This window comes from Pantherophis guttatus, chromosome 1, assembly GCF_059756535.1.
Source record: "Pantherophis guttatus breed Tessera chromosome 1, ASM5975653v1, whole genome shotgun sequence".
Taxonomy (NCBI): Eukaryota; Metazoa; Chordata; class Lepidosauria; order Squamata; family Colubridae; genus Pantherophis; species Pantherophis guttatus.
The window spans coordinates 56,033,497-56,049,259 of record NC_142063.1 but is presented as its reverse complement, the minus strand read 5'-3'; the positions used below and the strand labels follow the sequence as shown (position 1 = coordinate 56,049,259).

At 35.7% G+C, this 15,763-nt stretch overlaps 1 protein-coding gene across 1 annotated transcript; it reads left to right on the top strand.

Annotated features, from left to right (window-relative positions):
* Positions 1-2,526: 2,526 nt before the first annotated feature.
* BBOF1 (basal body orientation factor 1) lies at positions 2,527-15,751 on the top strand. The gene is made up of 11 exons (XM_034418078.2): positions 2,527-2,732; positions 2,838-3,102; positions 4,851-4,916; positions 5,544-5,687; positions 6,467-6,547; positions 6,643-6,713; positions 7,708-7,852; positions 9,594-10,087; positions 11,444-11,548; positions 13,403-13,471; positions 15,350-15,751. The coding sequence occupies exons 1-11, from the start codon at positions 2,689-2,691 to the stop codon at positions 15,456-15,458; spliced, it is 1,593 nt and encodes a 530-aa protein (XP_034273969.2). The 5' UTR covers positions 2,527-2,688; the 3' UTR covers positions 15,459-15,751.
* Positions 15,752-15,763: the final 12 nt, after the last annotated feature.

The window sequence follows — 15,763 nt, the reverse complement described above, 5'->3', positions numbered from 1 at the left end:
ATAGCAATACATGCCCAAGATACAATAACTATTATCTATATATTTCTTTGGAAATTGGGCAGGCATAAGTACACTGAGTCTGTATTTGCCAAAATGAATTCTGAACTTAAACCTAAATCTTAGGTTTCTAATGCGTAACATTCTAACCCATATAAAACCTAAAGTATTGTTCATATGTTGCTCCAAGTACCTTGTTGTCAAACTATATCGGATTTAAAAGTATAATTAGAAAAATATGATGCTAAAATTTTAATCTAATCTACAAAAATGGCTCTACATAGACTAAGGAAATTTGATCTAATTGGAAACTTTTAAAATCTAGAAATAGTGAATGTATGCAATGTAATCTATCTTCTTTTTACAAATTCCATCTAAAAATATTTTTATTGTAAAACCTTTATCATAATCTCTTAATCTCCCTACCCTTTTATAAATGTTGGTAATACACCATATACACTGGTCTTTATTTTCTTCCTCTCCTTTTTGAATGGGGTAAAGAAATGAAAAGAACAAAAAAAACCTTTATTCTTTATTGCAAAAACTTAATCCCAAAGCCTTTTAAGGACTTTTCTTCAGGGGGACTTTAAAAAATAAAATTCTAATATTATATTGTTTAATAATGGCTAATATGTATGTCTTATTTGCAATTATTATTTAGTTGTATACACCGTGAATTTTTTAAAAATTGAATTACCCTTAAGAGATTCTTCCTTAAAATGCATTGAAACTGAGATTTTGCAATATAATATACATGCATTGATTCCCCCCCCCCTTTTTAGTTTAGTTTAATTCATCCAAGAGATCAAATTAGTTTTTACTGGTGATTTCTTTTCATTTATTTCCACAAAAATGATCCACAAGTAGCATGGGGGGGGGAGGGACAAAAGGAGAGGGAGAGGGGGAGAGGGAGAATGAATCCCAAAATCAGAGTTCCACAGCCAAGTGTATCTTTGAACCTAGACTCCGTGGCCATGGTTCAATACCTTAGCCACTAAGACACTTTGGCTCTCCATTTTTATTTTTATATATAACATATATTATTATAATAAATATCATATCATGTATCATAGATATTAGCCTTCATTCCCATATCTTCAAATAAAACGTTCCAATTTGGCAGTTTTTTTCTATTCCAGACTTCCCCCCCAAACATTCAGGACTTGAAATATGAACCGTATATGTACTTACCTGTTCTATGGGTACAATGAAAAATATTTAGCTGTTAATCATGTAGGCAGGAAAGTTGCATATTATATATCAGTAAATCCATTTTCTGTGAACAGAGGTTTATCATTTATCTAAGGCAAACAAGAAAAAAAATGTCCAGTTGGAGTTTTTTTCTAGCAGAAGTTCAAGGGGCATATTTCACGTAGGAAGTTCCACTGAAAACTACTGACCTAGGAAATTATTTACCAACTTGAATATTCATTGAACAAAAAGATTAAAATCAATAGAAAAAAAAAGACAAAGGCATTTACCACATTTTGTCAGTCCAGTTTTACTAAATGAAATAGATAATAAATCAATGTGCTCCAGATATGTGGTATTATCTTTTATCTTTCCTACTCAGGTTTATGGTTGTCAAATTGTGTAAGAACACATATGAACCTTGTAAGAATCTTGTAAGAACACCTACGATCCCAAGATTGGTATAATTACTTGGAACTGATATGTTAAGTGTCTTTAAAATACCATATCAGAAATCTTGGAGACACTGATACAACTGAAATTTGTGAAAAAAAGGCAACATCATTTTCAAGAATAGCAGCATACTGAGCATATCTGAACTGGAATTCGTATGTAAAGAAATCACACGTGACTTGTTTTTGCTGTAATCAATGACCTGTTATATTTTTAGAAATAAAAATATGGGTAAAAAGAGATGAACCACTTTTCCTTTTCATGTAAAATATTTATGCAGAAATTTTCAGACTGGGTAGATGAAAGGTTAAATTAGCATCGGAAGATACATGCCAAGTACTTGTCAATTGAGCCCTACAGAATTATATGAGATCATACTGTGGAAATAAAGAACAGGATTGATAAAGTGAGAGAAGCATTTAAAAAAAAAAGTTTACTGTTGAGACTTAAGAATGGAATTATTTTGGGTTGTGCGCTATTAAATCTTGCCAGTTCTTTTGTACTGAATGATGCCCAAATGACAATCCGAAGAACAAAAGCCTTTTAATTCCGTTTATGGATTATTTAAAAGATCATCATGGGTTGAGTGCGTGTGAAAGGAGACAGCTCTCTAAACAGTGAGCGAAAATACAGAAAATACAAAGCTATCGAGACAAGGGAGTTAGAAATCTTTAGAACACATGAAATGCAACGAGAAATATCGCTCAGACCAAGGTAAGGGACAGCTCGAGAGGTTAAGAGCAGTCAGGAGTGCACCGAAAGACAGGAGCAATTTGGTTCGACTCCCGTGTCGGCGGCCCTGGGTTAGGGAAAGATACCGCTTCCCACCCACCCGTCATTAACCCCCGAGCCCAGTTTTCACTCACCATGTTCTCCGAACCTTCAGCTTTCCACATCTCACCGGTGCCGCGTGTCACGTCAATACACTGCGCGTTACGTCACGGGCGCATCAGCCCTGCCTCATTTTCCCGCGACGCGTGGTTTCCATGGCAACGGAGTCGCTTTAAGAAGGAAGGCAATCTCTAGAAAAAGCCCACGCCTGTTGACATGACAGGGAAAACCGCGCAAGACAAAGGCGCGAAAGGAGGGAAGTAGGTATCTTGGAAGGTGTTCTCCTAACGAAGGTGGTTGGGGGCTGCTGGCCGGGGCTAGTCGGTTAAACCAACCCTTCACTTGCGTCGCGTTGCTCTTCTCAGGGGGAAGAAAGACGCCGCGGGCAAGAGCAGAGTAGACCCGAGGAACTTGAAGGAGGAGTCGGAGGCCGAAAGGGCTAAAGCCGCAGCGGCGCTATGGGAGGCCAGGTTGGAGGTAACGGAGATCTCCCGCAAAGAGTACCGCGAGGCTGCTCGCCGCCTCGCCCGGGACAACGAAGAGCTGGAACGGCAGCAGCGGCGGCTGGAGAAAGATACGGTCGACGTGCTGTCCTGCCTCAAAAAGCAAGAAGCGGAGAAGGAAGACCTGGTAGGTGTAGAACAGAACAGAACAGAATGGGAAGGGATCTTGGAGGTCTTCTAGTCCAACCCCCTTGCTCAGGCAGGAAACCCATTTCAGACAAAGTGTAGGCTCGCCCCTCTTTAATCTGTCAGGCTGTGGTTTCATGGGCAAATGTCAGTTATTGATTTCTTTAAATTGTGGATTTGGCTTGAATTATTACTGTATTTATATTACACGCAATGCTTTCAATATTAAATGTAAATGCATAAGTATCATCATCTCAACTGCAATGCAGTAATTGTGAGGTGTGCACCATTTGCACCACAGTCACTTTGGATAGGGAGATGAGTGGCACATAAATTTAATAAATAAATAAATTTCAGAATGAAGAAATGCCCTGGAAAAAAAGTGCAGCATTAACCACTATTAATTGCTGGGTTTGGCAGAGCAACCAAACAGAACAAATACTCTAATGGATAGTTAAGACTGCAGAAAGAATACAGGTAGTCTTCCACGTATGACCATAAATGAGCCCAAAATTTATGTTGCTAAGTGAGAAATTAGTTAAGTGAGTTTTGTCCATGTTATGACTTTTCTTGCCACAGTTGTTAAGTGAATCACTGCAGTTCTTAAATTAGTAACACGGTTGTTAAGTGAATCTGGTTCCCCATTGACTTTGCTTGTCAGAAGGTTGCAACTTGGTTCCAGGACATTGCAACTGTCATAAATGTGAATCAGTTGCCAAGCATCTGAATTTTGATCATGTGACCATGGGGATGCTGCAACGGTTATAAGTGTGAAAAATGGTCATATAAGTCACTCTTGTAACTTCAAACTGTCACTAAATGAACTGTTGTAAGTCGAGGACTACCTGTAAATGTAATTAGCCTGCCTTCCATAGAAGACCTGTGTATTGCGTGGGTCAGAAGGAGGACTAAGAGCATATCTGCAACCCTTCACATCCTGGACATAAACTGTTTCAACTGCTTCCTTCTGGGTGGTGCTACAGGGCATTGCAGGGCGCAGGTCAAAATAACTAGACACAAGGATAGTTTTTCCTTAGGCCATCACTCTGCTGAATATCTAATTCTATTCTATTCTATTCTATTCTATTCTATTCTATTCTATTCTAATTCTAATTCTAATTCTAATTCTAATTCTAATTCTTCTAATTCTATTCCCATTCCTATTCCATTCCATTCCATTCTATTCTGATTAGCACACTACTCCCTGTATAGCGTGTAGCTTTCTTTTGACTCTGACGTTTGGACATGGGAATTTGATAATATATTCCACATCTGTTATGAGTGGGTTAGAATCGCACTTGAAACCTTGAAAAGCTTGAACATTGGCTCCTGGCCTGTCCTCCCTGGGTGCTTTTCCTGGTGTAAGAGATGGTAGGAAACAATCAGTTAGATTTTTGCTCAAAGGTCATCTGTGATTTTAATGTCATAGAAAGGTCTCTATGCTAATTGTTGGGTTTTCCATTGTCCTATTTTTGGGAATCATGGCTAGCTATGGGCATACTTTTGAAAAAATGAAACAATGGCATTTAATGACTTGCTATGCCTTTCATTTGTTAAGAACATTTTTCTCAGTACTTATAACATCAAAAAATCCTGTTGCTAGAATATGAAGAATATGGATTTATGCCAGAAGAAAGGCTTTCTGGAGATTTTAATTTTTGCATCCCTTCATTCAACAGTTATTGGCTTCTGGCTGTTATCAGGGGGAATTATTGACTTCTTTATCAACTTTATGTTTTTAATATTTAGATTGAGAAGCTGAAACAGCAGGTGAATGAATTGAAGCTCCGAGCCAAAGAGGAAAGTGAACTAGCGGTGAATGGACATTTCTTCTGACACTTTTGGTAACAAAGGACACTGCAGATCAGGCTTAGCATGTCTTAAGCATCAGGCATGACAGATAAATGTTAAATTTATCTACATAAATTACATAAGATTATTTTGCACTAAAAATACAAAATTAATTATTTTTAAAACTCACTTTGTTACTAATTCTTTAAACATTTTTTGAAACTTATTTTGCTAGAAAAAAATGAAAAAGTAGGGTCCAAGTATGCTGATATTCCCCTTGAGGTAATAAAGCCAAACATGTGCTTTTTTGATGGACTAAATTGTTGGCATCTAAGTGAGTTACTTCCAAGTAAACATACCTTGCATCAAGCTCTAAGAAAGTTGTAATCCTCAATTCTCAGCAGTTGGTTCATACAATCCAAGATAGAACTGTCTTGAAACTGATAAAGCCATTATTTGCAGCTATTTTGCAGTTTTATTTTATTAATAGTTATTTTAGTTCTTTAGCAGTAACCTTCATCTGGGGATGGATTGTTTTTAATTGCTTTTAAAGATTGCACTAAAATGACATGTTTGTTTTTCATACTGTTTAACTAGTTTTAGATCTATGCCTAGATATTTTATTTGAGCTAAAAGATGTTAAATTTGTAGGCAGAACTATTCGCTAAACAGTTAGAAGAGTTGGAGGAGAAATTTCATCGAAAGGCTAAGGAAATTGGTCTAATTCAGATTGAACTTAAGATGGTCAAAGAATTTCGGAAAAAGAAAGCACTTTTGGAGAAAGAATTAGAAGACGTAAGTTTATTCTTTACATTAATTTTTAGAAGGCCCTTATATTCTTCCTTTATTGATAGTTCCTATGATAGACAGATGTAGCTTCCAGTAGTGACATAGAGTTGTGAAATATGTATCAAAACAGTCATTATAATTATAATAGGACAGTAAAATATTACTTTGCAGAAATTCAACTGTCAAATCTGGCAGAACAGGTATTTCAACAGGTATCTCAAAGAACAATCATTTCGGCAATACCTCTAGAAGAGAAAAGTTATGTTAAAATGAGAGACAAGTTTATATCTCTAAATAGTGCTCATTATATACTGGTATGTATTTATGAGTTGCTGATCTATTGGGGTTCTTTTTTGTTTTTTTTTACTAAGTAAGAGATGATAGGTTAAAAACTACAAATCTGAAAAACAATTGGAGAAAATCTAAATGTGAGATGTCCTAGAATAATCCAGTCCTGGAAAGCCAGTTTGGTCTAGTTGCTAAGCACCAAACTAGAAAGCAAGTTCAACCCAGTTCAAGTCTCACCTTAGCCATGAATGCCAGCTGGGTGATTTTGGGCCAGTCACTCTTTCTCAGCCCACCTCACCTTACAGAGTTGTTGTTGGGGGAAAATAGGAGGAAGTTTTGTCAGATATGCTTGTCACCTTAAGTTATTTGTAAAAATAATAAACGTGGGATACAAATAGATAAATAAATGCAGGCCTGTGCAGTTTTTCTGTAGAAAGTATTGGTTGAATTGTCTTCTAGATGACTACATTATAATTAAATGCTTCTTTAAATTCTAGCTGAAAGATACCTTGGATATCACAAAAAAAGAACATCAGGAAACTATTAGTATGTTGGAGAAAAAGTTCATTGAAGAAAAGGTAGAGTATTTTGGGAATAGTAGACATAGAGCTTCAATGTATCTAATCCCTGCAGTAATGAATGTATACTTTTACTTTACTTTACTTTCTTTCAGCAACGTCTGGAAAGAGAAGCAGAGAAAAAAATTATAATGCTGGCTGAAAGAGCCCATCATGAAGCCATTGCGTAAGACTTAATTGATCTCTGTATTCCTATTTTGGTAAATATGAATGATGATGATGATGAAGAAGAAGAAGAAATATGAATGGTTCTGGGAAATCAATACATGCTTCATTCCTGGAAAAAAATAGGGTGCCAAACTGAAAGAAATCCCAATACCGTGTTTCCCCAAAAATAAGACCTATCTCGAAAATAAGACCTAGCTTGATTTTTACATGTGTGCCCAAAATAAGCCCTATGTCCAAAATAAGCCCTAATTAAGACCCTGCCCTCTCTGTTGCACCTGTTTGCATGGGGTGGGGTGAGGCGCACGGGTAAAAATCAAGCAAGGGGGGTGGGTGGAGCTGCTTACCTTCAGACAGTTGCAGCCAGGCTTCGCACACCCATCTGCCTCGCCTTGCTGGTCCATTTCTCCTACAGCTGCTTGCACATGTCACCCCCGGCCTCTGTTTCGCTGTCATGGGCCTTTTCTGAAGGCCTCTGATGGCAAAATGGAGGTGGGGGCGATGCGCATGTGTGGTGGCAAGTGGCCGCAGAAGTGGGCCAGCAGCAGCCACACAGGCTCCTGCTGGGCAGGGCTGTCGGTGCCGCCACCACAAGGTGAGACAGTGGAAGACATCCCCTGAAAATAAGTCCTGGTGCCTCTTTTGGAGGCAAAAAAAATATAAGACCGGGTCTTATTTTTAGAGAAACATGGTATGTCCTTAAATAGATCTGTATCACTTCATTCTGAATTTATTTTTTGTATTGTGAAATATTAAATAAAGGAGCTAAAATCCTTTGCTGATAGAATTTCTTCTGTAATGAAATATGTGAAAGACGCTTCTTTTGGACTTGGACTCAAAAACTAATCCCCACTGTTGGGGATCCTCTAGACTAGAGCACGGAGATAAATTGATAAAGTTCCATTGTGCAGGCAGACTTTCCATTTACATGTTACATATTAGAATTAGCTCAGAAAATTTGATACCAATTGCTGGATCATTTTGCTCTTATTCAGGCAGTTGGATAATGCTGGACGAGCGGTTTTTACAGAGAATGTTCGTCTTCAAGAGGCTCTTGATTATCACATGAAGGAGACAGAAGAGTTACAAAATATCAAGGAAAAATTGGAGGAGAGCAATGCCTTTCACTTGCAGGAAAAGGTTTTAATTCTTCCTTTTAATATAATACAGTTACTATATTAGTAATACAGTTTTTCTAAACAGAGACACTGAAGAATCTATCATTTTGCATATCTTGGGAACAATTTTATGTAAATGGATTGGCAATTTTTGAGAGTTTCTCTTAGTCACTTATTGAAAACCGTGTGTGTGTGTGTGTGTGTGTCTGTGTCTGTGTGGTTATGTTGAGATTTGGAAATGAATATGGCATTACTTACAATACTTAATCAAGGTAGCTTCAAAATAAGTTTAGATAAAATTGCTGTTATAGATAACAGATTTAAAAGAAATTGCTCTGCTGGCTCAGGCTACAGTTCAAAGCAATCTTAATTTTGCACTTTGTTTGTTACAGAAACAACTATATAACTCTGTGGTGTTTTCCAAGCTGTTGCCCAGTATCAGCATCAAGTTGACCAATATCTAATAACTGAGGTTCTCTTTTCCCCTCTTTTTGATGATATAAATAATGTTTGCTTCTCTCCAATCCTCTGGCACTATGACTGTCCTTTGTGATATCTCAAAGATCATGGAAAGACCCTCAAAATAAATTTTCAAAACTCTCAGATGTCATTGATCTGAACTTGGAATTTGAAACTCATTCATGATAGTCAAATGTTTCAAAAGTCTTCACTTACATTGGGTTATGAGTCCATTTTTTCAGTTGTTCTGCTTAGGCTCATTGGAACAAAGTTTGCCATTGGAAAGAATACAGAAACAACATACAACTGTTCCATTCTTAACAGTTGTTATTGTGCAGAAATTCTTCCTTATTTCTACCTTGGATCTCCCCCTATGAACTTCCACCCATTGCTTCATGTCTTATCCTCAGCAATATGGAGAATGAATTAATGCTCTCTTCCAGTGGTAGCTCTTCAAGTATTGGAAAACTGCTATCATGAGTATATCATATGTATATCATAAGCATATCATATTGTATTATATATTGTATCAATTATCATATTATGGTATATGGGCCAACATAGTCTAGTGATTAAGACACCAGCCAGGAAACCAAAAGTTCTAATTTAATCAGAAAATTTATGTTATGTTATGTTACGTTACGTTACGTTACGTTACGTTATGTTTAGAATAGAATAGAATAGAATAGAATAGAATAGAATAGAATAGAATAGAATAGAATAACAGAGTTTGAAGGGACCTTGGAGGTCTTTTAGTACAACTCCCTGCTTAGGCAGGAGATCTTGCCTAGATTTCTCTAGGCTTGTTGAAATAGGCCGTCATGAAATCAAGCTCTGATTTCCATTATGTGCTATGTGAAATACTTTTATCTATTTTAAATCTCCTTCCAATCAACTTCATTAGATGATACTTGATTCTGGTCTTTTCAGAAAGTGGTATAAACTCCCAATTTGAGAAAACTGACAATTTTTTCCATGGCATGTATGATTTTATACATCTCAAATATATTCCTTCTCAGTCATCATTTTTCCAAGTACTTTGACATTTATTTCAGTTGAACAACTCTTTTAATTATGGTTTGGTTAGCAGGGAAGCTACAGTCAATTTGTTCCAAAGAATAAATATCTAATAATGTTACATCCTATCTGGAAGGATTCAGCATTGATAGAAGACACGTTCAAATACATGAAACAGGATTGGCAAATGATACATTCATAACCAATTCTTATTTGCCATTTTGATAATTTAAAAAATCGATTGTTTACCAATAATGTTCTGTCTTCCTTGTTCCTTGTTTTTTAAGGAAACCAAAGACCTTTTGATTAAGGAGAAGGTTCTACAAATTACTCAGCAGAAAACACTAATCCAGGAACTTCAAAACAAGGTTAAAAAACTAGAAGAAGCAGTTAATTATATGGCTGGAGAATTTAAAATAGAAATTAAAAAAACAGAAGAGAAGGCTTTGGTACAGAACCAAGCAGCTCGAACAGAAATTGAAAAGCTGGAGCAGCTGTTGGAAATGAAAGAAAGAGAAATGAGTAGAGTGAAGAAATTAGCCAGAAACATCTTGAATGAAAGGACAGAAGTGGAGAAATTCTTCTTAGATGCTCTGGAGCAAGTCAAACAAGAGATTATAAGCAGCAGAAAGTGTTACAAGCAGGTGGCCCAAGCCGCCTATCAAAGGAAAATGATGGCAGCATTTGCAGGGAAAGAGGAATACCCCAGAATCAGAACATTTAATGACAGTGCATATAGCACAAATAGTGTGCAAATGGACCTTTTGGAAGCAGAGAAATGGTACATGTGGTGGAATTTTTGGAAGTTTTAGTTTCTGGTCACTTTCGCTGTTAGTAATAAGAAACTGAAAGGAAGTTCCTTTGGAATAACATAGCTTGGTTTGGAATATTTTGGGATAGGAAAAAGAAATAATTCCATGTGCAGTAGTATATGTTATAATGACTAATGCTGGCAAAGCAAAACAAATTGAAAAGAAGAATCCTGAATAAAAAAAGATTATCCTATTCCTTTGATTTCCATCTATATATAATTTATCATTATTTCCACTATCTTCATTAGAAAATAATAAAGCTAAGTTTTCTTTACTTCTATAACCTCAAAAGTCAGCTCCTTAAAATATACCAATAGCATTAAAATTCAAACAGTATTTTAGACAGGAAGAAGGAACCAGAAAAATATTTTGTCAGGTGTACTGTCCAACTCAGACTTATGTAGTTTTTCCTCATCATATTCCACTCTGTGTATAAGGTTATGTGACCAGATTTGATTTGTAGTGATAGATTTGTGGCCATTTAATGAAATATGAGGTTTTGATCTCTGGAAATTGAATACATTCAAATTATACTTTCAGACTTCTGAATACTCATATAAGAGACAAAATGAATGCCATTTTTCTATTATGTATTTTTTCTACAATTTTAACATTTTTAGTATGATATAATGGCAGTTCTGATCCAATGAAATATCTCATCAGATTTCAAAGGATGAAATATACTAGTTTTGTTTTGGCTCCAACATCATTGTGTAAAGAATATTTTTCAATTTTTTCTTAAGAAAAAATTATTGAAAGTGTTTTAAAATCTGAGTAGGTGAAATTTAAATATGTTTAGTCAAGTGTTTGCTTTCTATAAATGCTTATTTTTTTTCTATCCTACAAAATCATGTAGTGACAGAATGGAACACTAGGCCTTAAAATTGATATTTTGACTTCTTTTCCTGGATTTATTCTTTACATTTGTTTTGGATAGTACTACTGTCCAGGATTGCATGATTATGCACTTGAACAGCTTTTTTCAGGCGTTTTAAGATTTTAAATATTAAAAAAGGGATAGGCATGCAGAATTCATCACCAATTAAATCCTTATTAAAGATATGTTATCCCAAGTGGAAAACCTTTGTGATCAAATAACCATTCTAGGATCACTAATAGTGTCAAAAAGAATACGATAGTCCTCATTTAGCAATTGCAATTTGTAGTTACAACAGTGAAAAACATTGTTCTCACATTTATGACCTTTGCAGGTCTGTAAAGCAAAGGAAATCTGAAGGAAGACTGTAAGCACTAGTTGCAGTTTTAGTGACTGCTTTGATTATACTGATAAGCTGTGATTCATGACATCTTTTGTGTGTGTATAGGACAAATATTCAGAAGGGGAAAGTGGACATTTCTGAACTGACCTGGGAGCAGAAGGAAAGAGTATTGAGGTTACTGTTTGCAAAAATGAATGGCTTAAGACACCGGTAAAGTCCTATTTATTAAATTATCTAGAGTTGTAAAATTTTAAGGATTCATCCAAATTGTAGTTTATTTCCTAGCTTATTACATGTATGCTAAATTTTAAATATGGAAAATTGCTACCACAAAAAAATGGCTATTTAGTTTAAAATATGACTACTGTTATAGACATTTTCATCTGTGTATTTCTTATCCACTGCTATTCTAGTGAATAGCTAGAAAATAAGCATCAGAAAAATACATGGCTGCTTGTGAATCAGATGTCCTTTGTATATTTAGAAATCAACGTTTCAAATTGGAGACACTATGAGTTATAGATATAATTTTGAATCATAGCAACCTATATATACAGTTCTGAATTAGTGGATCTTATAGACAGTTGTAAAAGAGAAAACCTATTATAATTAATATTTACTACCAGTGAGCTTTATAGGGTATCAGTATCATTGAGTGATTGATGCACATTTTGAATTAATCCATGGTTTGTTTAACATTAATTTATTATGTCACAAACAATTGCTAAAGAAGAGTAGGTGGAGCTGTATAACAAGTTAATTCGGTATATGGTTTCTTTGATCTTATCTTAACATCTCTATGAACCCAACTACGGTAGTAATTACATGAACAAAAATGAAAGAAGAAAATAAGAGAGACAGGGTTACGAATGGAGAGTGTAAGGCTTGTCTTTGTTAATTGCTATGGAATTAACACCAGGAGTCTTGGTTATTTATGAACAATTAATGTTTAGTGATTGATTAAAATTATATCCTGTATATCAAAAAAGATCTGAAAAATTGGCATCAAATTCTTGAAATAAGTGGTTTTAGGAGTTCTTAAAAAATGCTTTCCTGAGGTATTGTACTTAATGGGGATTTCTAAACAGAGATGGATTCTGATTTGTTGAGGACTGAAGCTATGGCCATGCTCCTACAGAGTATTAGAACTGGCAGAGCCTTTTTGCAGACTTATAGCAGATTACAAACTTATGTCTTTTTTGTCTAATAACTTTTAAATACTTTCAAAATGCAAGTTTTGTATTTCCTGCCATAAATTAATTTTTATCTTTGTTTCCACGCTATGAAGCAGAGCCAATCTGGTGGGAAAATATAGCTCTAAACACAAGATTCAGATTTCAATACTTTTTTATTATAAGGTTTATAATTCTGCCATTTCTTCAGGCACTTAAGGCAGTATAGCACACTCATTCTTTTATTTCCCCATATGAAGGTTGTGAGATGAATTAGACTAAGAGAAGTGATTGGCCCGAAGCCACCCACTGAGCTTCCATTTGAACATGGATTTCTCTGGTCCTAATCCATGCCTTTAACCTTTAACTGGAAGTGGTTGTTTATCACTGTTGTCTTGATGCCATTTGCATGTCATGTTAACCAAAAGTGGGTCAATCCCAGAAAATTATTTATATCAGAGTCTCAATAAATGGATGAAGTAATGAAAGACAATTGGGAATGGTTCATTCAGAAGATTACCTACCTATTGAATAATTAGATAACAATTTCAACTATTATTTACATTGATCATGGCACATTACAATCTAGAATGAACATAGCTCTTCTAGTAGAGATCAGGGACATTTTTGCTATTTTGTGAGAGATGGAAAGGAGACGACACTTTTATCATATTGACTCCATCATTTCTTTGCAGATTATAAAACCTTTGATTATTGTTTACCAAATCAGTGATAAAAGTTTCAAACGAAATCTTGAAACTGAAAAAAACACATCAATATTATTTACTTTCATTTCATTCAACTCTTACAACAAGGGTTATAGTATGCAAATAAAAAATAATAATTGAAGCCTCATTAACTCACCATTTATTCTGTAATTTCTGTTTCATAGGAAATACAGTCAAATTTTGGTTCCAGTAACACCAAGCAATTTTAATTTTGCAGAAACAAAGGCATCTGAGTAAGAGATTACATCTATTTATTTTAATTAATTTTCTAATACTTTACATACTGAATGAATATTGCTTCCAAGGGATGAGTTTTTTGGTTTTGTTGTGTCTGATTCTGGTTTATTGTTTTTCTGCAGAGTTGGACATGTGCAAGTAATAACTTTCAGGGCAGTGTGTTTTGTGCATGTTTTTTTCTTCCAACATAATCTTTTATCTAACTAATTTAAACATTTTATTACTACTTTAGATAGTACTTGTATAAGTGAGACTGACCTCTGTGCACATCTGGCTGTTGAATGTGTGTAATTATTTATGATGATGATTTATACAAATTTCAAGATAACTAACATACTTTCTACAAAACATAATATAGACCCTAGAAATGTTGGCAGAAGTATGAAGTATTCAATTTGTTAATAGATGTATGGGAGAAAGGATCAGTGCAGGGCTATTCTGATGTATGTATTAAAACAACCTGCTTTTACTCTGCATAGAAGCACTACAGTTCTTCTTTGTATTGGAGGCTCCATAGTAATAGATGCACACACATAATCTATTAAAGATAATGTACATTTGTGTTGCTAATCAAAATAGAGAAAGCACACAAAGCATGAAGAGCAGTGGTGGGTTGCCCATGGTTCGGACCGGTTCGCAATAACCAGTAGTAAAACTGGCAGGAGGCCCTGCCCACTGCCCCGGATGTCATCATCGGCGATCTGCACATGCACAGATCCCGTTGCGCGATCCCATTGCGAACCGGTAGTAAAGATAAGTAAAACCCACTCCTGATGAAGACCATCTGCAATTCTTAACATTCCTTAATATTTTCACTCTGGATGCAGGAATATGGGGAACTGACAATGGGGGAGCTGGCAATATTCTAGCTGCCATCCAATAGTTTTTCCTATAAGAATTTATTTATTATCCCAATTTATTAAATTACATTAAATTATAATTAAAGAGGCCCACTTTTGAATTCATCCTCTCTTTTACTTCCCCACAGAAAATTTGATCCCACGTTGTTGTGGGATCTAATTTTGGAAGGCTGGAAATAAAAGGGGAAGATAAATAAGGTCTGGACATTTTCTTGGCCTTAAGAATGGGCACAATATCTCTAGGCTCTAGTTGCTTTTTTTGTTGAACAAAGGAGCTATTTTGGCAGGCTCTAATGATGAGAAAGAAATGTTAAATTTTAGTGAAGAGGAAAAATTCCTGAATAACCCTATAACTGAATAACATTAGCACTAAATATGTTGAATAGGTATAGTAATTGAAATTGTCTTTACCCATTTTTGTTTTTTTATTCTCTGGTATTGCAGTAATGTTTGTGTAGCAGTAATAATTACTTTGGAGTTTAGGTATCAGTTCATTATGACTCATTCTCTAAAATCAAGTTTCCTAAAGAGCAACTCCTAAGGGAGTGATGGCTAACCTTTTCCGGATGGCTAATCTTTTCATGTGCCCAAAGCGCACGTGTGTGCACGAATGAGCATGCATGCGCCTGAACCCCCAAAATGCATATGCATGCGGCTCCCCCACATGCCTCCATGTTCATGTGCCCCCCCAGTGCATGCACAGCAGAGACCCGAAGACCAGCTGGCTGGCAGGAGGCACGCACACATGTGCGGCAGAGCTGAACTGGGGCGACGGCTCATGTGCCCACAGAGAGGGCGCTGTGTGTCACCTCTGGCACACGTGCCATAGGTTCGCCATCACGGTCCTAAGGGGTAACTTGAATAAATGGAGTTACAACCTGAGAAATTTTTGTTCCAAGAATAAAAATGTAGCTATATTCTTGATGACATTTGGAATTTTAAGGCTAAGATACAGAGGACACCCAAATATACAGTATATCACTCCTGATTTTTTTTCCTGTTTAACTTTTACAGAGGTGATGCAGTTCCTGTCTATGCTTTCATCACTCAGCAGGCACCATTATCTGAATCATCTCATAAATCATCACCCCTCCCAGATATTCAGTTTATACCACCCGAATAGATTAGCATGGATGCTAATCACAAACTCACTGAAATTATAATTTTTCTTTTCTCAACATTTAATCACCTCAGATGTGTAAGGTTACTCATGTTGCAGCAATGAAATCACTGTTTTTGTGTGTTACGATTTGGCTTTACATCAGGTCAACTTGAAAGATAACATAATTGCTTCTTTAAAGAAATAACTGATGGCTTTCCTCAAAAAGTAGCCACCTACACATTAATTCATTAGTTTAAGAAGTTATTTGAAGGGTTGTGTATTCTTGAATAAAATTGATTAAAATATGTTGACAAGTATTTTTAAAG

Bases quoted from the DNA above. Each gene is read 5' to 3' on its own strand.
- BBOF1 (XM_034418078.2), top strand. From the start codon at position 2,689: ATGACAGGGAAAACCGCGCAAGACAAAGGCGCGAAAGGAGGGAA. The intron at 6,548-6,642 runs GTAGAGTATTTT...ACTTTCTTTCAG, and splicing joins AAAAGTTCATTGAAGAAAAG to CAACGTCTGGAAAGAGAAGC. The intron at 10,088-11,443 runs GTACATGTGGTG...GTGTGTGTATAG, and splicing joins CTTTTGGAAGCAGAGAAATG to GACAAATATTCAGAAGGGGA.